Raw genomic sequence first — 27,449 nt, 5'->3', positions numbered from 1 at the left:
CCCGCCCTGAGCGCCTCTTCTTAATCCGTGATGATCACCATCCCTCCAGGGGCCTCCTGTCCCTTCAGTCATCGTGACTCCCTGGCCACCCTCTTCCAGCAAGCTCCTGACACCCCCACACTCACGTCCACACCTGCTCGCGTGCAGGCCCACCCACGTGCACACTCACATCCACAAGCAGGCCTGAGCGTGCACACACAACCCCCTCCCCTCCCTCAGCCCATCCAAAACTCCTGCCACGTTCCTTGGATTTCTGCTCTTTCCCGCGAGTCAGGAGAGTAGAGACGAGTTTACTCTTGTCACCCGTTGGTCCATTTTCCACACAAGGGCCAGAGTGACCTTAAATGAAGACACACAGACGCTAAGGCCCGGCTTCCTAAAAACACTCCAGAGCCTTCCCCTGCAGTTGGAGGAAATACAGATTAGGAGCCATGGCTCAAAAGACCCCTGCCTGTACGGTCCTTGGGGGCGGGGGCGGGGGGTGGACTCCTTTTAGGGCTCGCAATGCTCTCTGAGGCTCCCTGCCCTCACAGGTGCCTTCCCTCGTCCTTCCCCTATGAGGACAACTACTTCTCTGGGGTCGACTGATGTCAGGCTGCACGGGGAGCCGTTGGTATGTGTCCCTGTAGGGCCCCCTTCCTCTTCCTACTCCTCTCCTCCAGCGGCTCCTGCAGAGCCTTAGAGTCTCTGCAGGGCCCTCAGGGACCCCACCCTGCTTCCATCCGGGGTCCCAGCACTAACCGTGAACCCTGGATCCCCACCCCATCCCTGGCCTATCCTGGCCCCCAGGCGCAGAACACCGAGAGCTCTCCCTCCTCCAGCCTGTGACGAGCGCCTCAGGCCATGGCCATTCTGTCCTCCCCGTCTGGGCCCAGTTCTTTAAGGAACGGCCTCCCGCCCCCTCTGCCCTTTGTACCTGCCGAGCCCCTAGCTCCGAGCAGCTGCAGGTGCACCAGAGAGGCCAGCCCCCACACTCCCTGCAAACGTGTCTGCGTGTTCTCGATGCCCCCTCTCAGCCGTGCTTTATGTCCCAATAAAATTCTCTCAACTGTGTTTTCTCTGCAAATCGCTCAAAATCTTGCCCACTGTATGGTTCTCTGCATCGTAACCATCATTTCCATGCTTGGGGAAGGAAGAGCTGGGGCGTGCGGGCTTAGCTCGGGGGGCTGCCGAGAAGGCTTCCCATGGTGCGAGGTGGGAATTTATGGGATGACCTGATGAGGCTGAAAAATTGCGACCGGGGCTGTTTGGGGAAGTGTAGGCATCTGGTGGCCGGCCGGCGGTAAAAGGATCCACGCGGGACTGCGGAGGAAGCGAGCCAGCTTTGGGGAGTGAGCTTTCCCTGGAGGTTTCTCCAGATTTCCTTGACCTTTATCACCAGCAGAAGTTAACGTTTAACCAGCACGGGAGGCTGCAAGAGCGAGGACAGCAGCTGTCTGGACCTCAGGCTGCAAAGAGTGACCTGTCTGAACGCCACTTACCTACGTTTTCCTCAACCCCAGAGCCAGCGAGTCTCCTGAAAGGGAACAGGCTCAGAAGGAAGTAGGATTCCCAGCACGTAAGTCCCTGGCTTCATACTTAATCAGATGGTTAATTATTGGAAATTGCAACACCTGTACTTTGACTCTCGGTCCCAAGACCGATCACTGGCTTCACGTTAACTCACCTGAGGACCGGAGGTCACTACTGGTCACCACTAGGCCGGTGCCTCGCAGGATGACACCACGGCGCATGCGGGCACAGGCCCTCGTGCCACTCGCGTGTGGCCAGGTAGGTGCTGGGGAGGATTCCCTGCCTGTCACTCAAGGGCAAAGACAGGACAGACAGGGGCACATCTGGTCCTTCCACTTGCATCCACTGTGGTTTTGGGTCCTTTGTTCCCCTGAGTCTCCGTTTCTTCCTCTCTAAAATGGGGATCTTTCTAGCACGTACCTTGTCAGGTAACTGTGAGGATGAAGTCTCAGTCTGTCCGGAAAATATCCAGCACTCGGGAGATGATAGAGAAATAGCGACTCTTCCCTCAGCTGTAACGTGTGGAGCATCAAAGATAAGTCAGAGTCTACCTGTGGAGTGTGATTTGAGGAGAGCTGGAGGGTCTCGCTGCCCACTTGCCGTGCTGATTGTAGTCCCGTCCGTCGGAAGATGCCAGCCTTGAGAAGGTCATGGCTTCTCCATCAGGCTTGAGTTAAAACAATGCTTCTGAGTGGTTAGTGTGTGTTGGGATTCACCTTCTGCATCTTTAACATATCCTCAAAGACACGCGAGATGCGGAGTCAGGGGAGGTGAGGACAGTCGCCCAGGACCTCCTGGCTCGTGACCACACAATTAGCACTTAGATGTTGTTGTGGCACAGCCTGGCCCCTGCCGCCCGCCCTTCTGGGGGAGCCTTGCATTTTTAAAGCAATGCCCATGTCCCAGGCAGAGAGTACTCACACGAGCCCATTGGAGAGTAAGGAGTGGGGTCCGGAGGGACAGGACCAGAGATACAGGACTGTCGGCAGGAGGGGGATGGGAAATGTGGAGGCGGGGAATGTCAAAGCTCAGCCGGAAAGTGGCAAGTGCAGGACAGGACACACGGTCGGTCGAAGGCTCTGGGCTTCCAAGGTGGCCTGAGGGCACGGCAGGCATTATCGAGATACTTTCCCCATGCACAGGCTTGGGGCCCGGTGCTCCCAGTTCTGAGGGTCCCTGACCAGAGGAGGCCAAACCCCTGGGGGCAGTCTACACTGCCCTTGGTTCGCCTAGTGATCCAGTGTGTTGGGTCCAGGAAGTGACAAGTGGCACTCATATTGCCAGGGGTAAGTCCAGGGTTCAGCCTTGCACTTGCTCTTAGGGTTACCCGCATGGAAGTGGGGGCATAGAGAGGCACCCCGGGACGCTCACGTGGGATGTCCTCACAGAGTGGATTGAGGACATTTTGAAAACAGGAATGTATTGGTGCTGCTTGAAATTTAAACCTTCATAGTGGAAGAAGGATAAATAGACCTTAAGTATGTTAAGCAAAGCTTGACACAACCATGGGGAGAGATCAACGAACTCACCATCATAATGGAAAATTTCAACACATCATTAGCGATGATAGTAAACTGATGATTGATCAAAGGGACACGGATGTTAGATTTGGAAAATTTCGATAAGTAACCATCGTCATGTATTGGACATAAATAGAAGCCCTCACCAGAGAGCTAGAGAATGCTCTTTCTCGAGTGCATGTGAACTGCTGCAAAATTTGAGGATGCAGCAGGCTGTGGCCTAAATCTCAACACCTGTCAGAGAATCGCTATTACCACGAGTTCCCTCACTCCGATGCAGCTCAGGTCAGTTCAGTTCAATTCCATTCCGTTCAGTTCAGTTCAATTCAATTCTGTTCAGTTCCATTCAGTTCAGTTCAATTAAGTTCAGTTCAATTCAATTCAGTTCAATTTTTTTTTTAAAGTAATAATTGCTATCTATGTCTGGAGTTTTCTTGAAGAGGTACCACAACTCACACATCAAGGGAAAAATACAATAGAAGTGAAATAATACTCAGAAATAAATGCTAATGGAATATGCTACATTTTAAAGCTTGAGATATGGATTGGAAGCAGGATGTAGAAGAAAACGTGTAGTTTCAAATGCTGATATTCTACATTGGAAGAGCACAGAAATTGAGACAAACAAACGTGCTAGAGAAATAACAGAATGAGGATAATCGAACACAGGCAATAATAAAGATCAAGAGGAAAAATTAATGAAAAAGAAAATAAAGGTAGATGAGGGCAGATCAACAAAGCTAAAGGGTTTTCTATTTAGAAACAGTTCTGGGGCGCCTGGGTGGCTCACTTGTTTGAGCGTCCAACTCTGGATTTAAGCTCAGTTCTTTATCTCAATACAAACTAAAGACAAGAAGAGGGGAAAATAAGTAAATAATATTGTAAGAAAAGGGGTCGTCATTACAGGGGCACCTGGGCAGCTCATTCGGCTAAATGGCCGGTTCTTGATTTTGGTTCAGGTCATGATCACGGGGTCCTGGGATCGAGCCCCACATCGGGCTCCCTGCTCACGGGAAGTCTGCTTGAGGATTCTTTCTCCCTCTCCCACTGCCTGCCCACCGCCCCCGCTCATGCACTCTCTCTCTCTCTAATGAAAAATAAATCTTAAAAAAAAAGGAGACATCATCATAGATCCAACCAAGCAAAATGGTAATGAGTATATTAAAACAAGGAGACAAACCTTTGTCATTAAATTTAAAAATTTGAAATTATATTAAATTTACATTTGAAATAACATCAAAGGGAAATAGAAATCCTACTGATCGGTCCTAAATAAGAAATAAATTGATTTGTTCAGAATATTTCTTCAAACACGGGAGGAGGGGCAAATTATTTTTACGTATGGTTTGTCACACACTGTCAGTGACTTGGATAATTCTAAATTTCAAAATTATATAAATTGCTTAGAGAATTAAAAAAGAAGGGATTTTTCCAGTCTATGAGACCACAGAATCCGCCACTAGAGAAAATCCATGTTAGCAAGAAAAATTACAATTTTATTCATGAGAAAGTCGTAAAAAGTCGATGCAATGGTTAATGCGCCAGTTTTATCCCAAGAATAAAAGGATTATTTGAAAAATTAGAAAATGTATTAACAACATCATCATATTAATTTAGAGGAGGAAAAGTATGCTTTTCTCTTCTGATGCAGAAAATATCTTGGTAAAATTGAACATCAATTGATTACAGAAGAAGGAATAGATGAAACCTTCTAATAAAGAATGTCCAACGAGACCGTGTTATTAATAGTGAAATGCGAGCAGCATTTTTTTTAAAGCCAACCAGGTAAGGATGTTCACAGCTGCTTCTATTCAACAGCATCATGGAGACCCCAGAATAGTGCCAGGCACATACATATGAAACTTTTTTTTTTTTTTTGTGAAGATTTATTTGAGAGTGAAGAGTTGGGGCAGGGGCAGGGGGAGAGGAGACTCCTGAGCAGACTCTGTGCTGAGGGAGGAGCCAGACCCGGGCTCTATCTTACAACCCTACGATCACAACCTGAGCTGAGACCAAGAGTTGGACACTCAGCCAATGCACCGCCCAGGCACCCCCACATACGGAATCTTAAATTTTAAGTTTCCTAGTAGCCACATCTTAAAAATTTAAAAATCCATGTGAACTGCAGTAGAATGAGAGATCTTATGCGATACCTCAGTGGAACATAGCCCTACACTCAAACTGTGTACTGGGGAAAGTTCTTATGCTGCTTCAGTTTTTAGATTTGAACATAAATTATTAAATAAAAATAAATGAAGCATCCATTTCCTCACTAGCACTGGATGTGTTTCAGGAGCCCCACAGGCAGGTGTGGCTCATGGCTGTCGTCCTAGAGAGCAGAGTCCTAGATAGTGAAATGAGGCAAGAAAGATAAATTAGAAAAAGGACTAGAAAGATATTGAAATCTGCTCGAAGTAACAGACAAATTATTAAAACCTTGAAGAGAATGTAATTAGGTAGCCAGAAAGAGAACCAAATCTACAGAATCAATGGAAATTCTTTTTTTAAAAGATTTTTTAATTTCTTTCAGAGAGAGAGATCATGAGTGGGGGAGGAGCAGAGGGAGATGCAGACGCCCTGCTGAGTAGGGAGCCCGATGCGGGACTCGATCCCAGGACCCCGGGATCATGACCTGAGCTGAAGGCAGACCCTTAACTGACTGACCCCCCCTCAACTCGAATTCTATACTTTAGCAATAAACAGTTTTCCTCTTCGATCACTAACAAGAAAGATAACCTTTTTACATATTTATGAGACATTTTGTTTCCATTTCTGATAAATGCCATAATTCAAATGAGCTTTCTTTTAGTTGGAAGGTCTTTTTATATTATAAAACCTAACCCCCAGTTAGCAAATTTTAAATACCTCTTTCTATTTGCTTGTAGGTTCTCTTCCTAATTTCTATGGTTTGAAGAACTGATATTCCTTTTTAAAGATTTATTTTATTGTATTTATTTTAGAGAGAGAGTGTGTGTGCGTGTGCATGAGCGGGGGAAGGGCAGAGGGAGAGGATCTCAAGCAGACTGTGCATTGAGTGTGGAGCCCAATGCAGGGCTCGACCTCACGACCCTGAGATCATGACCTGAGCAAAAAATCAAGAGTTGGATGCTCAACTGACTGAGCCACTTCAGAACAGATACTCTTTAAAAAAAAAAAAAAATGTTCTTTATTTATTCATGAAGACACAGAGAGAGAGAGAGGGAGAGGCAGAGACACAGGCAGAGGGAGAAGTAGGCTCCACGCAGGGACACTGCTGGGGGACTCGAACCCGGGACCCCGGGGTCACGCCCTGAGCCGGAGGCAGATGCTCACCCCCTGAGCCCCAGGAGTGGTGGATTTCACTTGATTCTCGCCCCCTGGTCCAGAGGTCTGAGCGGGGGTCAGCCCCTCCGTCACCACGCTTGTCCTCGGCGAGCCCCCTTGTCTTCATCCAGGTTTACCACGCAGTGTGCTGCAAGGGGGTGGGGGCCGCCCTCTCCAGAGCCTGGAGTCCTCGCCCGGGGAGCCCTGTGCGTGCAGCCACCTGCCGCCGGCCCGGCGGGTGTGTCCAGCGGGCTGCTCCCTCTTCCCACTGAGTCCCGCTGCTCCTGCCCACCTCTCGCCTGCAGGAGCCCACCTCCGTGCTGGGGGGAGCAGCGTCCTAGCGTCCTGCCCTCACCGAGCCACTGAGGCAGGGAGGGAGCCACGCACCGGGGGCCGGGCTCCCTACCAGCCCATTAGCCCCACCCCCCACCTGCTGCAGGCCCGGCCCTGCCCTCCAAGGCCTCTGTTCCTGGCCAGCAGTGTGCCGCATGCTGCGTGTGCGTGCGTGTGCGTGCGTGTGCAGGAGTGGGCTCTGTGCACACCTTAAAAGAGAAATGAACCCTGCCTCTCGTACTGCACTGCTCGGCCTGCCTGAGGGGGTGTGGGAGGAAGGAAACCCAAGAATCTTGCCATTTGTGATGGGCCTTGAGGCCTTATGCTAAGTGAAATAAGAGAAAGACAAACACCGTAGGTCTGACGTCCCTCACAGGTGGACTCTAAACAACAGAACAAACAAGAGAACCTGGACTTACAAAGAAAAGATTGGCAGTCGCCGGGGTCGGGGGGTGACGGGGGGGGGATGGATAACCAGAAATATCAACTTGCAGCCATAAAATATAGATATTGCGGCGATGTCGTGGCAGCGGGGAGGGTACAGTGGATCGTGTTGTCAGCTTGGGGTGGTGACAGCTGGTGCGCAGGCTCGTTTCACCACCTATGCAAGCGTCCGATCGCCGTCCTGACACCTCAAAGTCCCATAATATTGTAGATCAATTATACTTCAGTTAAAAAAAAAAAAAAGCCAGGGGCATTACCGTACACCCGCTATAAAACATCAGAAAATCCGTCTTCAATCAGGTGTTTTTTTTTTTTAATTTTTATTTATTTATGATAGTCACAGAGAGAGAGAGAGAGAGAGAGGCAGAGATACAGGCAGAGGGAGAAGCAGGCTCCATGCACCGGGAGCCTGATGTGGGATTCGATCCCGGGTCTCCAGGATCACGCCCTGGGCCAAAGGCAGGCGCCAAACCGCTGTGCCACCCAGGGATCCCCCAATCAGGTGTTTTTAAAAATGTTCTCTCTTAAAAAGAAAAAAAAAATAGAAATTTGTGTGCTGAGTGCTGGTCGGCTTCAGGGTTAGAGCAGGATTTTGAATCGCATGAACTGGGCAGGTCCTCGGCTGCTCCTGCGGCTCTCCGACCCGGACCGACGGGCTGGGCAGCGGCCTGTGTGTGGAGGGGCTTGGTGGCCGCCCTGTCACCCCCAGGCAGCGGGCACCGACGTCCCGGGGCTGGCCGAGCCAGTCCTCCCCGCCAGCCCTGTCCGCGCTGGTCCTTCCTCCTTGAGAGCCGGGCAGCCCGCAGTTGCGCAGAGGTCGCCCTGAGGGTGTCCCCAAGTCTGGGTCCTGCACGGAGCCAGGGACGCAGAGCCCTTTCCCTGTGCCTGTGGCCCCTGCCCCGCCGTCTCCACTGGCCCCGTGGTCCTGCTCTGCCCCCCTCCCCCCGCCCTCGGGCCGGGTGGGGAGCCGCAGGGCGGAGGTGGGAGATGCTGCGGGTAAATAAGCAGAGCCGTCTGCTGATTGGCTTTGGGGAGGCGGACACTGTCTATATAAGTGGCAATCACATCCTCTGTGCCTTTGAACTGTCACGGAAGAGAGGAGAGAGGAGAGCGAGCGGGCGAGCACCTCTGGGCTGCCTGTGAGTACTGCTCTTTGTCCTCGTAGCCCGAGGGACCGGCCACCCTGCCGGCGCGGCCCCTGCATGGCCGGCACCCTGGGGTCTCGGGCCCAGAGGGCTGCATCACCGCAGCCGGTCGGCATCCTCTGGCCGTGGCTCGGGACGGCTCGGCACCCAGCCGCGGGCTGCAGGGCGCCCTGGGAACGCTCCCTCGACGTTGGCGCCAACCCAAGCCACCTGCCCTGGGTGTGTGTCTCTAAGCAAAAAGTCAGGCAGAGAAGCAGAAACTTGTGATGGTTTTTTGGCCCGCCGTCCCTCAAGCGCGACAGCCATAGAGCAAAGTGAGCGGGGATGGGCTTCCAGGCTGATTCGCGGTGCGTGTGGGGCACAGAGGCCGGGACGGTGGGAAGGGAGCCCGGGGCGAGGGCACAGCTCCCCGCGGGAGAGCAACAGTCCCCCTACAGGGTCGTGAAGGCAGCGGCAGGGCAGCAGGAGGGCAGCAAGGGGAGCTGGGGTTGGGGCAGCAGGAGGGCAGCAAGGGGAGCTGGGGTTGGGGCAGCAGGAGGGCAGCAAGGGGAGCTGGGGTTAATGAGCGAGCCGCCTGCAGGTGGGGATGCGCTCACCTGCCCTGCCGGGGAGCACTGTTTTCTCCAGTTTCCAAGGGAGATTCAAGCAAGGGATCTGGGTTCCCCCCCTAATCCTATTTCTCTCTTATTTTCCCCTCCTAATCCTATCTCTCTCTTATTTTCCCTCCCTAATCCTATTTCTCCCTCAAAGGCTCCGAGAGCTGGCCGCTCACTCGGTTTCTGGGGCAGATGGGCGGCCCGGGTGGGGGCAGCCTGTGAGACCCCGCAGAGACAGCCGGCTCCTGGCGGTCAACGTGGGCATGACGAGGAGGCTCCGGACGGTTCTGAATGGGAAAGCCTGAGTCCCTTACCGCAGCCTCTGTCCCTTTCCTGGACACGTAGCAGGTGCGCCCCTGTGCACAGGGTCAATTTGATGACAGTAATTCAAAAAAGAAAAAGAAAAAAGAAAAGAAAACAAACCCTGCCAAGCCCTTACAAATGTAAATAAGTACTGGGTGGGGGAATTTACATTAGTTTTCCACTCTCTAAGAGGTGGATCCTTCTGAAAGTTTTACCCTGTAACCTCGGAAACTGAATCTGGTGGTGAGTCTGGGGAAAGACTCCAGGGAAATTAGACTTTGTGGGTAACAGAGGTTCTGGAGGGCGCCGGGTGCTCGTCAGCACATATGGAGGATGCTCAGGGCATCAGGGGCAACAGGGGTGACCGGGGCAGCGCCTGGGCACATGCACGGCCTAGGGGGAGTGACCCAGTCCTCCGGGTGGGCAGGGCCGTGACGGGAAGTGCAGGCGGCCGTGGGGCTGAGACGAGCCTCCAGCTTCCCCGAGCCCGTCCCCCCATTTCTTGGGCCAGGCTGGTGCTGCTACCTTGCAAAGCTGCCATGACAACCGGGAGGACCTGGCTGGCCCGGGGAGGGTGACGGTTGCAGCGTTTGCTCGGGTGGGAGGGAGTCGGGGAGGCCCTTCTCCGGGGGGGCACGGAGCTCAGCGCACTTGGTCCAGCCTCTGCCCGCTTCCACCCAGGTCACGGCTCAGGTCAGGGCTCTCACCGCCCACCTGCTCCTGCGTCGGGACCTGCAGCCCCGCAGCACCCGGAGCACACCCTGGGCCGCAGGTGCCGCCTCCCCAGCCCAGGCCACAGCTTGCTCCGGGCAGGCCCGGGCGGCCGCGGCCACAGCTGCGGGGGCGGAGGCCGGCTGCAGCACCCACGGCTCCTGCTGCCGGTGCCACGGCCCGGATCGGGGCGCCAGCCCCTCTGAAGCCCGTCAAACGGCAGTTGGAACACGCGCGGGCAGCAGGCTCGGCAGAGGCAGGCGAGACCCGGCGTGCGTGAGCCAAGCAGAAGTTGGGCAGCAGCGGGGGCTCATCTGCTTTCCCTGGACAATAGGATGTGGCAACTGTGGGTCAACGTGTTCTTGGGCTTTGACTTGCAGAAGCCTCGCACGCAGGTTTCTTAGCAACAGCAGGCGCAACCGCCTCCGAGGAGCGGCAGGGAGATCGCAGTCAATATTTACCACTGACCCGATTTGTGAAAAGGAAAAAAAAAAAAACAAAAAAAATACAGGGACTCCGTAAAGAGTGTGCCTACTGAACAGACTTACGGTGGCAGGTGCCGTGTATTTGAAATAGAGGATAAATCCATATGTGACCGAGCCGCAGGACGTGACCACTATTATGAAAAAAAGCAACCAGCTAGAGCATAATTTAATAGTGTCGCGTCTACGGGAAAGGCAGATGGTGGGGGCCTTCTGTGAGCTGTTCATGTGACTACGAGACGGAGAGAAAGGGGGCGAGGCCTTCAAGGGGGAGGACAGGTGCTTTCCATGCAAGGAAAGTGTCTTCTGGAATAACGTGAACTGAAGTGGAGACGGCGGGGGCGGGTGGGGAGTGAGTAATTGGAATTACCGATGGTTCCTGTATGAACTTTTCAGAATAGCAAACATGGGTGAAAGCGATAAAATGTAAAAATTCTACCTTTGGGTCGAAATGCGAACAAGTGATAAAAGGTAGCAGAGAGGGGGTGTCCATGCTTGCCGTGCCGCCTGGCGGGTGACGTGTTTGTCGCATTGTGGGTCTTCTGGAAAGAGGCTGACGATGTGCAAAACGGCGGAGAGCCTGACACCTGTTAACTCCGTTCGGGCGTGGACGCCTCCGAGGGACAGACCCCACGGGAGGTGAAGCAACGTGGCTGGTGGTGGCAGCAGCCGACAAGGGACAGGCTGTGCGGCAGGTGCACGGTGTCCGGACACAGCCACCCCGTGGAGCCTTCCCGGCAGGTGTTACTTAGGGTGAACGCGTGCACTCCGGGCACAGTAGCTGGGCAAACGGGACAAATGAGTGACAAGCGAGGTGCCCACCGTCCTAACTGTCCGAGATCAGGAGTAAATCGGAGCGACATCAACAAGGTTGTGGCCAACGTATTTTTCCTCTGAGGTCGCTTCAGGTTTCCGTTCCTTGGTCACCTCAGGTCACGCCAGAATACGTTTGCAGGGATGATGAAAGTGGCAGTAGCATGTTTTCCCGGGGTGGGGGGTGGAAGGGAAATCGCTATCTCTCTCTGGGCCCTACCCTGGAGAGCTGTGGGCCGAGTGTTGCTCATTAACCAGGCCATGAAGCAGAACCGGTTCCCTCCCTGCTCGCAGCTGCTGCCGAGGAAAGAGGCCGGCGGGGGCTTTGTCCGGGTGGGGCTTTCCTACGGTTGCCCCTGCGCCACCCTGGGGTTCCGTCACCCCAGGTGACCCAGCCGGGTCAGGCCCCTGTTGTCATACGATGGTTTCCACACACACGTAGCAAAAAACGTTGCTCAGAGCCCCGCGCCTCCTGCCGCCAGCGTCTCACCGCCCGGTTTACGGGGCAGGAGGCCGACTGGGGGAGGCCAGCGCGGCGGGGCAGCGGCCCAGCCTCCTGCAGCACAGCCGGGCCTCCAGCCTGTGGGTCAGGTCGGACCCCAGGTGCACATTCTCTCTGCTCGGGGCCGGTGCGGTGCAGCGGGATCGTCCCCAGCGCGGACACAATGGCCAGACGGGGGGCGGGGGGTGCTGCCCGAGTGCCCGGTGCCGCCCGTTAGAGCCCTGCCTTGGCCGGAGCTCATGCCTTGGCAGGTTACTGATTACGTACCTCGCTCGGAATTCCGGGCATAATGGCCACATGTCTCAGACTGCAGGCGGCGGCGACAAGAGGTCGGGGCGCCTGGCACAGGTACGCCTCCCCAGAGAGCTGGAGCCAGCCCGTCCTGTTCCCTTGGGCCCGGAGCCCCAGCTCCGCAAGCCAGGCCCTGGGGAAGCAGCCTGGACACTGTGGCCTCCAGGGGGTGCCCGGGAAACCTTCCCGGAGGGGACGGGTTGGGGGGGTGGACACGGGTTTCCAGAATTTAGTCTTTTTTTTTCAGGCTTTGTCAACCCAAATGCTGGCCAGGGTTGCCGGGCACGTGCCACCCCTGTGCCTGAGTCCAGTGCATTCAGGGGGGGCCAGGCCGGGGTGCGGGGTCCAGGGGGCCCCTAGCTTCTCGGCCGAGGCCCTTTTCCATGAGTTCAGGAGGATGGTACCGTTCCTGACGAGGTTATCACGAAGATTAGTAAGAGAGTACGTGAGCTCCACATGCTGCTGGGCACCCGTCCGCTGGTATAAATGCTGATGGATGAGAGTCCCTGTCTCGGCAAGGACGCCCCAATGTGCATGAAAGTGAGTGGGAGACCGCGGTACGTGTGCGATCGGAGGTGCCTGCCTTAAGCATCGGGGTCGCAGGAAGGGCACGGAGCTCGGAAAGCGTGGCCACCCCTCGCTCCACACACGGGAAGGGCCTGATGTCTCCAGGCCCTAACGCTTCAGACTTCCCACCTGTAAGATTAGGGCGGCAAAAGCTCAGGTGTAACCAAGCTTAAATGAGGCGGGAAGCCCGCCTTGGGTCTCTAGTCATGCCCCACCCGCTGAGCCCCGCTCCCAGGACACCTGGATCCTGTACGTTCTGCCAGTGGGAGGTGCTGGGGGACCGTGGAGGACACAGGTATCCCCTGTGGACACTGGCCGAGGCTCCCCCGCGGGGCCGGCTCGGGCCGGGCCAGCCTGCTCAGATCTCCGCTCTGTCCCGGATCGGGTGGGAGTGGGGCGTGGAGGCTCCCCGAAGCTAACCGGCCTTCCTCCCGGGTAGTGAGCAGTGAAGATAAGGTGCAAGCCCAGGACTCTGAACAGAGTCCACACTCCGTCCTGCGTGTGCACTGCCTCCCGGAGCACCTTCTCCTGCGGTTGCTTCTCCTCCCACGTGCGAGAGTCTGTGGAGTCTCTCGGTAGCTCTCAGGGCTTGTGCGCGGCGGCTACCGACCATCTGCACGCAGGACTGACTCGTTCAGAGACCTTTCTGGAGGAGTGTGGGCTGGGCGTGCGAAGCCAAGGCCTGCGTGCATCGCGGCCTCCAAGAGGCGCGTTAGTAGGTTTGTAGGCAGGGAGGTCTGAGCCTCAAGCCCTCGCCCTGCTCCCAGGCCTACCCCTCACTGTGCCATCTGACGGCGTCCCCCAGCACAGCCCAGGGCCCCAGGGGTTGCAAAGACGCTGCGAGGTTTCTGAGGACTCCTTCAATGTCTTGGCTGGTCCTGGGTCCGTTCAGGTTTTCTATTTCTTCCTGTTCCCGTTGTGGTGGTTTGTGTGTTTCTAGGAATTCGTCCGTCCGTTCCTTCCAGGTTCCCTAATCTGTTGGCTTATCTGTGGTTGCTCGTAATACAGTCTCATAATCGTTTGTGTTTCTAGGGTGTTGGTTATGATCTCTCCTCCCTCGTTCATGATTTTACATATCTGGGTCCTTCCTCTTTTCTTTTTTGGGGAGTCTGGCTGGGGGTTTATGGATCTCATTCGTCCTTTCAAAGAACGAGCCCCCAGCTTCATTGATCTTTTCTACTGTTCCTTTGGTGTCTATTTCATTGGTTTCTAGTCTTATCTTTATTATTTGTCTTCTCCTGCTGGATTTAGGCTTTATTTGCTGTTCTCACTCCAGCTCCTTTAAGGGTAAGGTCAGGTTGTGTATTTGACACCGGTCTTATTTCTTTTTTTCTTTTTTTTAAGATTTTATGTATTTATTCATGAGAGACAGAGAGAGAGGCAGAGACACAGGCAGAGGGAGAAGCAGGCTCCCTCTGGAAAGCCTGACAGGGGACTCGATCCTGAAACTCCAGGATCATGACCTGAACCAAAGGCAGAGGCTCAACTGCTGAGCCACCCAGGCGTCCCGAGACCTGTCTTATTTCTTGAGAAAGGCTTGTGTGGCTGTGTACTTTCCTCTTAGGGAAACCTCTGCTGTATCCGGAAGGTCTTGAACAGTCGCATTTTCATTTTCATTTGTTTCTGTGAATCTTTAAAATTCTTCTTTAATCTCCTGGTTGAACCATTCATTCTTCAGTTGGATGCTCTTTAGTCTCCATGTATTTGCGTTCCTTCCAGATGCTCTCTTGCCGGCTAATAAGGAGGCAGTCGATGGAATGAACACTGGGTGTTACATGCAACTGATGAATCACTACACTCCACATCGGACCATAATACACTATATGTTAATTAACTGAATTGAAATTTTAAAAGAAAAGAAAAGAAGCTGCGTTTGCAAAACACTGGGATTTCCATTTTGTAAAGAGATGAGCTCAAGGACCATGGATGGAAGAAACAGGTGAAATCATGTTTCACCGAAGGAGAGGGAGGAGCTGTTGCTCCTGGTTCTCCTACCTCACAAAATGAGGTACTTTTGCTCAGTTAATACATTTATTTTTATTTTTTAAAAATACTGTTTTTAAGAGCAATTTTAGGTTTGCAGGAAAATTGAGAAGGCAGTTCAGAGTTCCCATATATGCCCTCCGCCCCTCACCCCCCGCCATGCCCCGCATCATTTCCTCTAGTTTTAATAAAAAAATTTGCCCCAATGCCAACTCTGAGGGGCACTTAACTCATTATCCCATTTAACCTCCCAAGAGTGCTTAGGGATGGGCATTTTGACCAGGCGCCTTTGTGCAGGGCTAAGGGGGTGTCAGAGCTCAAGGATGTGCCACAGCGTCATCGCCATCCTGACGGAGGAGGTGGCCGTGCCCCCAGGCCTCTCGGGGGCCTGTCGAGATTCTTCACTGGCTACACCGTCATTGAAAAAAATGCTAATTTAAAGATTAAATTTAAAGCTCCTAAATTGTTAACCAGAGTCTCCCCAGTTAGGGAAGAGCATCGGGGATTTCTCTTAAGGCAAGTACAGAGCTAGCCACCCTATTGTTAGAAGACTCTCATTGCTGGAAGCTTCCTCGTGGTGTGGGTTAGAAGAAGCATTTCTGGCGTTGGGGTTATTTCTGCTTCTGCACCCGCAGAGGAAATGTCCATCAAGAAGGCAGGTGACTCAGAGGAAAATTGGTCCAATTACTTATATGCCTGGATTGGTGCTGATGTGCGTCAGGGAAAGAGACAAGGCCTCAGGCCCCGGGGAGAAGCGTGTTTCAAATCCTAATTACGGTTCATTTTTCTTGGAATAGTGTATAAAAAATGTAAGCACTTTTTATCAAGTTAGAGGAGACCAGGAAAGGTTGCAGTGTCCGGCGTCCCAGGGTTTGGACAAGACCTGGCTGCTGAGCAGCTGCAGGCAGGACCACAGACAGACACAGAGCACCCCTTTGCGGCGGGCCCCCGGCCGCCCCCGGTGCTGACTGACTCCCCAACACCCAAACTGTGGACTTGGTTGGTCCTATCAGTTCAGCTGTGTCATCTCTGAGGTCCCACAGGCACTCAGTCCCTGACCCCCACGGCGTATGGGACACCCTCCAGGGCCTGGTGTGGGTTCTGGCCAAACACTGTGGCTGAGGTTGGTCCAGGCTCTGGTGGGACTTTGGAGCCACAGGAGAGGGAAGCTCCAGTCCAAGGTGAAAATTCGGGTCTATGCTGGGCTAACTGAGCTGTTAGTGAGACTGGAGGCCCAGAGGCTGAGCATGGACGTGAGGGACCCGGAGGGTATGGGTCAGTTCCGTGGGGGTCATTGTCTCTCTCTTAAAAAAAAAAAAAATTAAAAGATTTTTATTTATTTGAAAAAAAAGAGAGCATAGGCAGGTTGGAGGAGACAGAGGCAGAGGGAGAAGCAGGCTCGCCGCTGGGCAGGAGCCTGAGATCATGACCAGAGCCACAGGTCGATGCTTAACCCATTGAGTCCCCAGGTGCCCCAGGACCTTTGTCTCTTGGGGCTTTTTCTAAGGCAGGTACTGGCTGTTTTAAAGGTAAAGAGTAGGGTAGGGAAGCCTGGGTGGCTCAGCGGTCGAGCATCTGCCTTCAGCTCAGGGTGTGACCCTGGGGTCGTGGGATCAGGTCCCATGTCGGCTCCCTGCATGGAGCCTGCTTCTCCCTCTGCCTGTGTCTCTGCCTCTTTCCCTGTGTCTCTCATGAATAAATAAATAAAATCCAAAAAAAAAAAAAAAAAAGGAGTAGGGTATACTAGAACATATTCCAGAAAGAAAATGTTTACAGGACCAGAAGATGTTTGGTTCGTCCACTCATATCATCACTCATTCATCCCCTAGACCACAAGCATTTGAGGAGCTCAGTGTGACCTCGGGTCAGTGCTTGGTCCTGAGAAAGCACAAAGCAACAGTTGAAGATGCTGCTTGGAGAAGCTCCCGTTAGCAGGGAACGTCCCCGCAAAGATAAAGCACAGAACCAAATAAGCCGTGGGGCAGGCAAGAGGGACGAGGGAGTGCAGGGTTCAGACCTGCCTGACCGAGAAGCCAGCGGGTGGGGGCAGGGTGCAGACCGGGCAGGCCAGGGTCCCTGCATCCACGCAGCACGGTGACGGCGCACACAGAATCCCGGGCTGGCCTGCCGGGGATCAGATGATGTCCACACAGGCTCCCCTGAGGGCCTGCAGGGGCGTCACTCCCAGGCTGCATCATGGTCCACGTCTTCCAGCCAATGTCTGCCCAGCTCGGGGGCCTGAGCTATCAAATGGCTACAAAATGAGCACGAGATCCCCTGTGGCCATGGCAGTAAGAGCCTTCTAGAAAGGTCCATGTGGGACACAGTAGGCAAATAGATGGCAAAAGAACTGGGATGTCATGAGCCGGCCTCCTCTTATAATTTGGGACTATTTCTTCTGGGGGGTGAGACGGTGGGTGTCCGTCCGTTTTCCCTGCGGTGCCCCGTGTTGGCCATCTGTGCTGCGTGGCTCACAAGGCAGCAGCCGATTCTCGGGGAACTGAAGCATCCTTCTGCTTCTTCCTTTTTTTTTTTTTTTAAGATTTTATTTATTTTTCATGAGAGACACAGGGAGGGAGGCAGAGACACAGGCAGAGGGAGAAGCAGGCTCCACACAGGGAGCCCGACACAGGACTCGATCCCAGGTCTCCAGGATCATGCCCTGGGCTGAAGGCGGCGCTAAACTGCTGAGCCCCCCGGGCTGCCCCTGAAGCATCCTTCTTAATGTTGCCCAGCTCCGCACGCTGCGTCTCCACTTGTGCACATGCTACCCCCCAGCAGGGCACACGCAGGTGGCCCCAATACCTACTCCACTAGGAATTTTTTTTTTAATTTCTTTTATTTATTAGAGAGAGAGAGAAAGAAAGAGAGAGCACAGAGGGGAAGGGCAGAGGAGAGAGACACAGCAGACTCTGTCCAGGACATGAAGCCTGACGCAGGACTCGATCTCATAACCTTGAGATCAGACCTGAGCCCAAGCCAAGAGTCAGGTGCTCACCCTCCTGGGCCACCCGGGCACCCCATCCACAGGACATTTTTAATAGTCATTCACAGAGTACAAATCATCGAGGAAAAGATCATGAGATTCGATTACCTAAAAATTGAAATTCTTATAGATCATCAGCAAAATTAGGTCAAACAAAAACAAGAAGAAAATGTCTGCAGGATGCATCACAGAGATAAGAGAGAACCTAGTACAGCAGAGCTTTCCCAATTAAGTAAAAGCAGTGGACAAGCAATTCAAAAAACAAATCCACACGGCAAAGAAGCGAGAGAAACGCACTGAACCTCATTAATCCAAAAAAAAAACAAAAAACAAAAAAAACAACAGACTCGTCAGTCCCCAGGAGGCTGGTAAAGCTCACAGTAGATTGCTCAAGCACAGCCCTGGCAACAGCACGGCCGAGCGAGCACTGTCACACGCTCCCGCCGGGAGAGCACTTCGGGGAGCTAGGATTCTGGGGACACGTGTGGCCCTGTGACTTTAAGATACAGAAAATATGTATTTAATAAGATTTCGTTCCATGGAAATTATGAGGTCAACGCTTTTCCTTTCAGAAAAGTGTAACGCACACAACGTGTGGAGAAATGTGGATTATGCCTCCAGGTGTCTGACGGAAGAGCCAGTAGGTGCCATTTATCGAATGTTCCTTTTGCGCCCCCCGTTCTAAGCTCTTTCCAGGTACTCGCTGATTGACACAGAAAAACCCTTTGCGGTCGTGCCGTTACCGTCACGGCTTTTGCTTCCAGGTCAAGGTTGCCACGGTGCCGATTTACCCCGGGCAGCACAGCCAGACATCTGGGTCAGAGGCCTGCGGCTCTCAGTCCTGACGTGTTGGCCGCTGGGCTCCAACAGCTCTTGCCCCTGACGCAGTTGGGACTGACCGAAACGTCCACCGACGGAAGCGTATCGTGACCACAGCACGCGTGAGCTATGAAATATGAACAAGGCTGAGAACGCACAGGCTGGGAGAGCATCGACGCGGGACGCGCGCTCGTAACTGCTTAGACAAGTAAGCTGACAAAAACGGCCTGCAAATCCATACAGTTTTAGTTGAATTTGAACGACACCAACTTGAAATACTTTGATCTGGGGTAAAGAGCGAGCTTTACTCTGTGCAAAGTTTGAAATAATCCGTCACTCCAAATGAAAACTCCGTTTCGAAGCCTGCAGGCCCAGGGACTTGTAAGCCAGAAGCTACACAGATAAAGCTTTGTGGCTTTGCGCTAAGAGCCTCCGCAAAGTCTGACCGTGATATTTTGGACGGGAAGCAGAGCTCTCCTGGGCCTCGAGCTTATAAACACAAACCGGGGACTCCAGGCCATCCCACGTTTTTAGCATCTGCTGATGCTGTGACTTGGAACCGTACTTTATGTCCCAATCGGTGTCACCCACACGGGTTCACTAGATGCAAAGTGTATCCCCAAACAATAACACTGAGATGAGGGTTTGATCCAATAATCGGTCTTAAAACAACCTGGAAACGTCCAACGGTGCCCCCGGGGCCGCCCACGGAGTAGGGAGCGCTCTGCGGAAAGCGTCCTTGGAGACTGGAGAGAGCGCTGAGGGGTGGAAAGGCATCTCCAGACTGGCCCGCCTCTGCCAAGACGCCCTCCTGGAACACACCTCAGTCCTGCGTCTGTGAGCCGTCTTCATCCACGCGCCTCGGCACGCCGGGCCCGGCTTTAGCAAAGAATCCCGCCAGCCGGCTCATCGGGAAGGCTCCACCCTTGATACCCAGCCGAGCGCTTCTTCCCTCACCCTAGACCCCGAACCGCGTTGCTCTGAGCGGCCCTGTTCCATCTGCCCCCTACCGTACCTGTTGGCTCTGCAGCCCGACCGCCGCCGTGGCCTAGGGGGTGGAATCCAGTCTCCCTCCCCTGTTGCAATAGTCTTGAATAAAATCTTCAGGTTGTGTTTAACAAACGTCTGGCAAGTCATTTCTCTTAACACCTCTCACCTGATAAACGTGGTCAAGAAAAAGCCGCAGAAACCCTGCATGGACGACGGGAGCCGATGGAAGACGTGCTGGCGTACTGGCCCCACGTTCATCACCTGCGCCGTGTATGGAAGGTATAGACTCACCCCCGACCTGGCGCATATTCCCACGGGAAGGTCCACCCGGAGTGATGAAGCTGTGAACAGTGGGAGGAATTCAGAAATGCACCCCTTGCTTAGTACGTGGTGGTCCCTGACGAGTACAGGAAGCCCCTGGAGTTCTGAGGGGTGGGCTCCCACTGACTCCGGAAGCCACAGGGTGCAGGCAGCAGCCGGCGGGAGGTTATGCACCCGCGCTCCAGGGGCTGAGCCCGGGACGTGCACCGGGACGTGTGAGGTCGCTTCTGCACCGTGCTGAGCGATCGGCTCTGTCGCCTGCAGTTGTCGTGCGGGCCCAGGAGCCCAGAGGGTTCCGCTCACTTGCCTCCATCCAGCGGCTAGCCAGGGGCACGGCAGGACCGAGGGGGGGCGTTCACCGTCCAGCTCGGGCAGGGCCGGCGTGAGGTGCACGCGTCCAGTCCCTTTGTCTGCTGCAGATGGTGAGACGGGAGCAGCGGCCAGGGGTAGGGTAAGCACGTTGCTTCGTGTCCAAATCCACGGGGCTTCCACGGTCCGGACAGGGACAGAGGCGCGCCCCAGCTGGGACCCCAGCTGTCACCGCCCAGGAGCGGAGCAGTCAGCTCCCCGGCAACTGGCCGCCCCGGGTGAGAGGTCGTCGTGTTTGCTGACGGATTTGTTTTCTCCAGCTGTGCAGGTGCTGCCTCTGGCAAGGCCCAGCTGCCATGGACTCGGCTGAATTCCGAAGGAGGGGCAAGGAGATGGTGGACTTCGTTGCCGACTACCTGGAAGGCATCGAGGGGCGCCAGGTGTACCCGGATGTGGAGCCCGGCTACCTGCGGCCCCTCATCCCCACCACTGCACCCGAGGAGCCAGACACATTTGAGGACATCATCAGTGACGTGGAGAAGATAATCATGCCGGGGGTGAGCGTGAACCCGAGGCCGCGGACGGGGCGGGGGGCTAGCGTTAGGGTAGGACCTACCGGGCGCTGGGCAGTCGCACGTCTTATGCCACCTGGTCCTCAGAGCCACCTTGCTGGGGAGAGATTTTATCACTCCTATTTTCTAGCTGAGCCCACGGGGGCCCAGGAGGTTAGGTGATCCGCCTGAGGCCGCACAGCGAGGACGCCATGGGGCTGGGACAGCACCCCAGAGTGTGTGGGCCCCAGGGCAGTGCTTCCCCCAGGTCCCCAGGTCAGTCCCCCTGAGCCCCTGGTGCAGACAAGAGTCCTTCCACCCATTCCTGACATTCTTGCATTTAGCAAGAAGGCAGATCACAAGCCTGGAAGAAATGTTTTATTTATTTTACTTGAGACATTTACTTGGAGGGGGACAAGGCCCTGCTTCTGAGCAGACGCTGCCCTGGGAAGCGGGCCGGCTCCTTTACCTGCAGCCAGTGAGTCACGGGGCCACCGACCCGGCCAGGGCTGTTCCTCAAGACCAGGGCGCCTCTTCGGGGGCCACTGCCTGCTTTCCAGCCTCCCAGGGGTTTCCTTTGACATTTGTGCTTGGAGCTAAGTGCAGGATTCCTGTTCTCGCCTGGAGGTTGTGCAAACACACGGAGCACTTCGCTCGCTCGCAGCCCCTCCAGGCAGGAGCAGCGGTTAAATGTCAGGCAGAGGGGGTGGCGTCTGCTGGCGTCTGGGCAGAACACCCCGGGGCTGCGGGGCTCAGACAGCAGACAGCTGTTTGCTTCTCATGGTCCTGAGGTTGGCAGCGCAAGATCAAGGTCGCGGGAGGATCCTCAGGCGGGCTCGCGGATGGCTGCCCCCCCCCTCACTCCTGTGGCCTCTGCTCCTTGCCACGTCCGATGCACCCCTACCTGCTGTGGGGGCGGGGGCACTCCTAGTACCACCCACCTCGGTGTGAGTCAGGGTGTCAGCCCAGGACCTGGGAGCACAGGCACGCCCGGCCTCACCCGGAACGTGGGACACGACAGGATTGGGAGTTCTTGTCTTGAATGTGAAGGGGACGGTCGGGGCGTGCAGGGTCCGGGCCCCGGGGTGGGACTCTGGCCCTGCCCAATCCCCCGTGACTGCGGGGACAGTACGGGAGCTCCCAGGGCTCCGTGGGCAGGTGTGCGGAGTGAGAGCAAAGGCACGCGGACCCCCAGCGGAGAATCAGTCCCGTCCTGGCCTCCAGGGCCCCTGCCTCCCCAACTACAGCACCTCCGTGACCTGGGGGCGGAGGGCGTCTCAGAGGCTTTGTTCTGTTCCCTCAGAGCAGACCGGTCAGCAGCAACACATCAGAGAGGCAGAGCAGCACCCACCCCCCTCCGCCTCCCCCCCATCTTCTCCCCTCCCCCATCTCCTTCCCCTACCCTGGGACGTCCCCAGCCAGCCCTGCATTCCGGCTCCAGAGGCCTGTCCATACAGGGATGCGGGCGAGGATGGAGCCATGGTGGCTGGGGGGCATCTTGCACAGGAGATTGAGTCGGGGGTGGTAAGACCAGCTGAGAAGTCTGAAATCAGGCCGGTTCTTTTTTTTTTTTTTCTCTCCTAATATGGGTTTTAGTTTTTTTTAGAGCAGGTTTGGGGAAACCTGGCTCCTAACCTCTCTTGCTTTTAGAGAGGTCACAGGCTTGGCCGCAATCGGGGCCCGGCTCCCTCACACCCGGGCACGGCTCCTCTGCACACAGGTGACCCACTGGCACAGCCCCTTCTTCTTCGCCTACTTCCCCTCGGGCAACTCCTACCCGGCGCTGCTCGCAGACATCCTGTGTGGGGCCATCGGCTGCGTCGGCTTCTCCTGGGTGAGCTTGCGGGGGCCCCGGGGCGGTGGGAGGCGCTGCCGTGGGGTCCGGGCACCTGTGCCCCCAGGGCCTGAGCCCGCGGCAGTGGCACCTGTGGGAGGGGAGAAGCGTTCAGCCCTGGAGACGGCGCCCGTGAGGGAACATGGGATACGGGGACACGATACGGGGACACAGCCAGACAGAGGCTCCTCTTGGGGCCAACAAGCAAAGCCCGTCCCGCACGATCATCGGAGCTTTAGAGGTACCGGGAATTCACAGCCGCAGCCCCGCAGTTTCCGCAGCCTGGCCCGTCTTCCCGAGAGCAGAGCGTGCACAGCCAGAGCCGGGTGCAGAGGGCGCCAGGGGTCCCAGGGCCGCAGACTGCCACGTGGCGTGTCCCTGGGGCTGCGTCCTCATGGGCACTGCCTCCCGCAGAACAATCACCCAAGGCCCATGCTTGAAGTGGTGCGTTGGGAGTGTTGGGTGCCCAGCACCAGGACCCAGCATCGCCAGGCTCCCCGCTCCACCCAGGAATGCTTGGGCGAGGGGTCCTCCCTGCGGCCCTCCCCCATGTCTGTGGAGCACACTCCCTCCTAAAGGACCCCCCCCCCCATCATTCTCTACCAGGGCAGATGTCACTGGACCTGCCAGTCCGGAGCCGTCATGTCCCTTCCGGGCAACGTCTTGGCATCTGCCCTATGGTGTCTGTCCTTCCTAAGGACACTGATGTCTCTGGAACCCTGGAGGGCTGCCCCACTGTTCCCCAGCCGTCCAGGCCATGGCACGGGCTCCCACGCCGGGAGCTGGTCCGAGCTGGGATGGGCCGGGACCCTCCCACGGGGCTGCCTGGCGGAGAGAACAGGCTGCTCGTTCTTAGCAGCCATGCGTCACGAGCTGGCGTGTATCCCTGGGTGGGGACCAAGACCATCCTGCCGTCTGCCCTGGGCAATGACGGGAGAGTCCAAGATGGTACAGCAGCACCTTGAGCTCATGAGGGTGAGGGCAGCCACTGCCCCGGGGGCTCCCAAGGGATTGAGGCCACCTGGAACCCACTTCCCAGACTGCGTCCAGTCCCACTGACTCACTCGTGACTCTGGAGGAGGGCCCTGGATCCCGCTGTAAGCACTCAGATGGCTGGGGGGCGGCCAGTGGTGCTGGTGGAGTGCGACACCTTGCCGGAGAGTCAATATGGGCTGAGCAGCATCTGGGATGGAGAGATGCTGATCTGGGCTTCCGTGGAGGAGTAAACCCTCCCACTGCTCCTGAAATCCCACAAGACCTGGCCCTTGTTCTGACACCTGCCTCTGGAGACAGGTGGCAGACAAGGGGGGCGGGGGGGACGAGGGCGACGTCCCCAGGATGGGGGATGGTGAGGTCGCCGTCCTTTCTGGGGCACATCTGGGGCCTGGGGACTGTGGTTCCCTGGGTTCTTGGAGGGCGGGAGGGAAGGGGGGATGGGAGGTGTGCTGAGCCCTGCAGCACCGGAGCCGAGCGGCCCCCCGTCAGAGCTGCCAGAGCGAGGGGTCCTGCTGCTGCTTGTCCCCAGAGCCCCCGGATGGGAGAGCACGCCGCCCCGTTAATCCCACCCAGGGACGGGCCTCTTGAAAGTGTTCAAGCCTCTTGGGCAACTGCCCCTAAGTCTCCAAGGGACCAAAGGGAGGAGCTGCTCCTCGCACAGGCGTCGGTCGGTCAGTCCCAGGCCGGCGGCGGCTGATTCCTCTCTTCTCGCCCCGCCAGGCTGCGAGTCCGGCGTGCACGGAGCTGGAGACGGTGATGATGGATTGGCTGGGGAAGATGCTGAAGCTGCCGGAGGCCTTTCTGGCCGGGCAAGTGGGAGAAGGGGGCGGGGTGATCCAGGTAAGGTGGCAGGGGGGGCGCTGTCCGGCTTTCTGGGGTGCAGGGGCTCCACACGAGGGCCTACAGGTGGGAGAAAGGAGGCCTTTGAACCTCCTGCGTGTCCTTCTGGAGAACAAGCGATGCTGAGCAGTTAGGAGCCTCTGGATCTGGGCGTGGGTCCTGGCGCTGGATGTCCCTCTGTCCCCCAGGCTCAGAAGAGCCAAGAGGCCGTCAGGTGGACACCTGCGTGCTGAGCTGGGGGCAGCTACCGTGTACTTTGCGGGCATCAACCCGTTTAGTTCTACAAAAGACTAGGACTTGGGGGCCGTTCCACACCGTTGCACAGGCGAGGGGACTGAGGCGACGAGCCCGCTTGCCCCGGCTGGTACGTTCCAGGGCTGGGCTCTGAGCCTGCATCTGTCTGTCGGCTGAGCGGTGACCGCCACCGCTGAGCACCCTGTCCGGGCGGCCAGCGCGGCTGCGACCACGCCTGCGTCGCCCCAAGGCTTCTAGAACGCGCTAGGTCGCCGAGAACCACGATCGCCTGGAGTTGCGGCCTCTCCCACGCAGCGCGTCACGGGTCCTCCTCACGGCCGAGTGTGCGCTGGACGGCGACATGCCGGGGGCGAGGCTGCGTGAGGGTTCAGGCGTGTCTTTCCCACCGGGCGCCTCGGGACAAAAGCCACCGAGAATACCAGGGCGTTGTGCTCTTTTCCTTTCCCGGCACGGTTGGACCCTGGGCTCTGCTGAACCCGTCACCCTCCTTGACATCATATTTCTGGTGTCAAGTATATAATCATGAAATTGGGAAGCGCCATTGGCTGGAGGGTCCGAGAGGCGGGGAGGGCGGCTGGTGAAGACGCTGAGGTCCTAGCGCTCCTGGGTCGTGGTCGGTGGCCACGGACGCCCACAGTGGCCAAGCCCCCCACCCTGCGCCCCGCGCCCTCTGAGCCCCCGTGGGGCAGCTTCCCATGGCCGCTGTCCCAGATTCTGGTGGCCTCAAGCAGCACAGAGCGATCCTCTCCAAATGCTGTAGCTCAGGTGTCTGATGCCTGCGAGGCTCCAGGCGGGACCGTTGCCGTTTCTAGTTTCTGGAAGCTTCCCGCCGTCCAGGGCCACGGCCCCTCCTCCGTCACCAAAGCCGCAGGATCCCTTCCCTCTGAGCCGTCTCATGTGGCTGTGTCTCCCCCCGACCACAGACGAGGAACGTTCTCCGCTTCCAGGGCCCCGTGGGTCAGATGGGCCTGCTCACGTGGTCCAAGATGCTGCGTCTCAGCTCTTCATCGCACCGGCAGGATGCCCTCTCCGTGGAAGCCCTCGCACGTGGGGGGGACCTGCACGTCTTTGGGGGGCCTTATTCCGCCGCCTGCACACGGGTTGTGTCGGAGGCCGGGAGGCAGGGCTAGCCTCACAGGAGAGGCCTCGTTCCCGTGCTGGGCTCGGGTCACTCTCGGCGGGGACTCTGTGCCAGGACTGAGGGGGGGTGCCTATGACACACAGGCTGAGCCTCCACCGCAGGCCGTGAGCCCACTTTCAACGTGAGCGTAGTAGGACAAGGATTTCCTCACTGTGCACTTGAGGTCCGCTCCCTGGACCCCCTTCCTCTCGTCAGGGATTGTGCATCCTCACCCTGCTGACCCTCAGGCCGAAGGCCACACTCGGGGTGGGGGTGGCGTGTGCCCTCTGGCCTCGGGGAGGGAGGCCGCCGCCCAGCACCCAGCCCAGGCCCCTCACTGTGGCTCGGCTCGGAGGATGCTGGCAGCTTCTGTCCTGCTTCTGCGGTCCCCACACCCTCTGAAGAAGAGGCCAGAAGGGAAGCGGGGTTTTGGGGAGGGGACGGGACGTCGGCTTTGAATCCTGCGTGACCCGCTTCCAGGCCTGGGGTGAGCTCGCGCTTACTGCCAGTGGCCGACGTCACTTTTCCTTCCTGATGCCACACATTTTGCCCAGATCCACTTGTCTGGTTTGTTCCCTCAGTCTGAGCCCACCCCGCACCCGCACCCCCACCCCACCCCCCACTTGCTAAGCCGTGTCCATCCGGGTCCCTGCTCCTTCTTCCCCCTGGACATCTTGCTTCTGCAGCACCTGTCGCTGCAGCCCAGCCTTGCAAAAACCCCTCGTGGGTTTTCTGGGACCTTCCATTTCCCGCGAGTCGGGCACCTCTCTTGTCATTTCCAGTTTTCTTTTGTTAATTTACTTTTTTGGTCATTCTCTCCTCTGTATTTGGAGGGAAAGGCTCATCATTTTCTCTGCATCACTGTTTGAATTTTCTGCGCTGCCCATTTATCGCCTTCGAGATCCGCTTTGGTTCTGCTCTTCCTCTTTACAAAAATGTTTTTTTACGGTCAAGCTTTTTTTTGTTTTGTTTTGTTTTGTTTTTACAAAAAAAATAGATCTTGACTGTAAGCATGGAATCTCTATAGGACTGTTGGGAGCATTCCCCTGGTGTTGCTTCAGTACCTGTGTGTGTCTGCGCAAGATTCGGAGAATACGGTATTTTCCATACGGTATTTTACTTACTCTTTTGTTGTGAGCATTTCCATTCTTTGAGATTATTGCACGGTTTTCTGTGATGTGTCACAATCTACATAAATAATTCACGGCATATGTCGTATCAGATCTTTCCCTTTATGAATAACATCTCCGGGGACCGATACCCTTTAGGACAAGCGCAAGCAGTGTCTAAGCAAATCATCAGCCTTCTGCTGGGGCTCTCGGGGTTGGGTCCACGTCCACTGTTCACACTTCACAAAGAGTAAAGAAAGTAAAATTAAAAAAAAAATTAAAAGAGTGTTTCCGGATCATTGGATCCTACAACTAAAAATAGTCAGGTTAAAAAATAAATAAATAAAAAAATAATAATAATTAATTAATTAATTAATAAAAATACAAATAGTCAAGTCCTTTCAGCCTTCCGCGATGGTTCTTCTAATTTGATGCTTCTCAAAAATCTTACAAATACTCTGTAATCTCGGGCGTGACTATCATACCAACAGTGACTTTTTAGTGACTGCCCACCGTGGGCCTTTCGTTCCTGTGCTTTCTGCGATCCTTTTTCCAACCTGCAAATAGTTAGGAGGGTTGATGGCATTACCGACGACTTCTCTCAGAGCCGAGGAACCTGGGGCCAAGAAAGGGAGCGGATCCTGCCCAAGAGCCTGGATAACAATTGTTATTGTTGTCGTCTCTTGCAAGGCGTGAACAATTCCATCAGCTCATCCCCGACTCTTCGTTTGGGTTAGTGTCCAGAGGTGCACGTGGGTTCAGTCTTGCAATTATATAGATATATATATATTTTTAAAGAGTTTGTTTATTCATG

At 55.7% G+C, this 27,449-nt stretch overlaps 1 protein-coding gene across 9 annotated transcripts in view; it reads left to right on the top strand.

Annotated features, from left to right (window-relative positions):
- The first annotated feature begins 1,434 nt into the window (after positions 1-1,434).
- DDC (dopa decarboxylase) overlaps positions 1,435-27,449 on the top strand; it is a 73,515-nt gene continuing 47,500 nt past the window's right edge. The window contains exons 1-4 of one of the 9 annotated variants that reach the window (XM_041723036.1): positions 1,435-1,558; positions 20,259-20,487; positions 22,202-22,315; positions 24,032-24,151. In XM_041723036.1, the coding sequence (XP_041578970.1) occupies positions 20,287-20,487; positions 22,202-22,315; positions 24,032-24,151 (435 nt within the window). In that variant the 5' untranslated portion in view covers positions 1,435-1,558; positions 20,259-20,286. Of the gene's footprint in view, positions 1,559-1,647; positions 1,771-8,195; positions 8,252-11,747; positions 12,013-14,505; positions 14,531-20,250; positions 20,488-22,201; positions 22,316-24,031; positions 24,152-27,449 lie in introns of those variants that run through there. The other 8 variants (XM_041723035.1, XM_041723038.1, XM_041723031.1 and 5 more) reach the window with 8 other exon arrangements.

The sequence above is a fragment of the Vulpes lagopus genome, chromosome 11, assembly GCF_018345385.1.
Source record: "Vulpes lagopus strain Blue_001 chromosome 11, ASM1834538v1, whole genome shotgun sequence".
Classification (NCBI taxonomy): domain Eukaryota; kingdom Metazoa; phylum Chordata; class Mammalia; order Carnivora; family Canidae; genus Vulpes; species Vulpes lagopus.
This window is presented reverse-complemented; position numbering and strand designations above follow the sequence as displayed.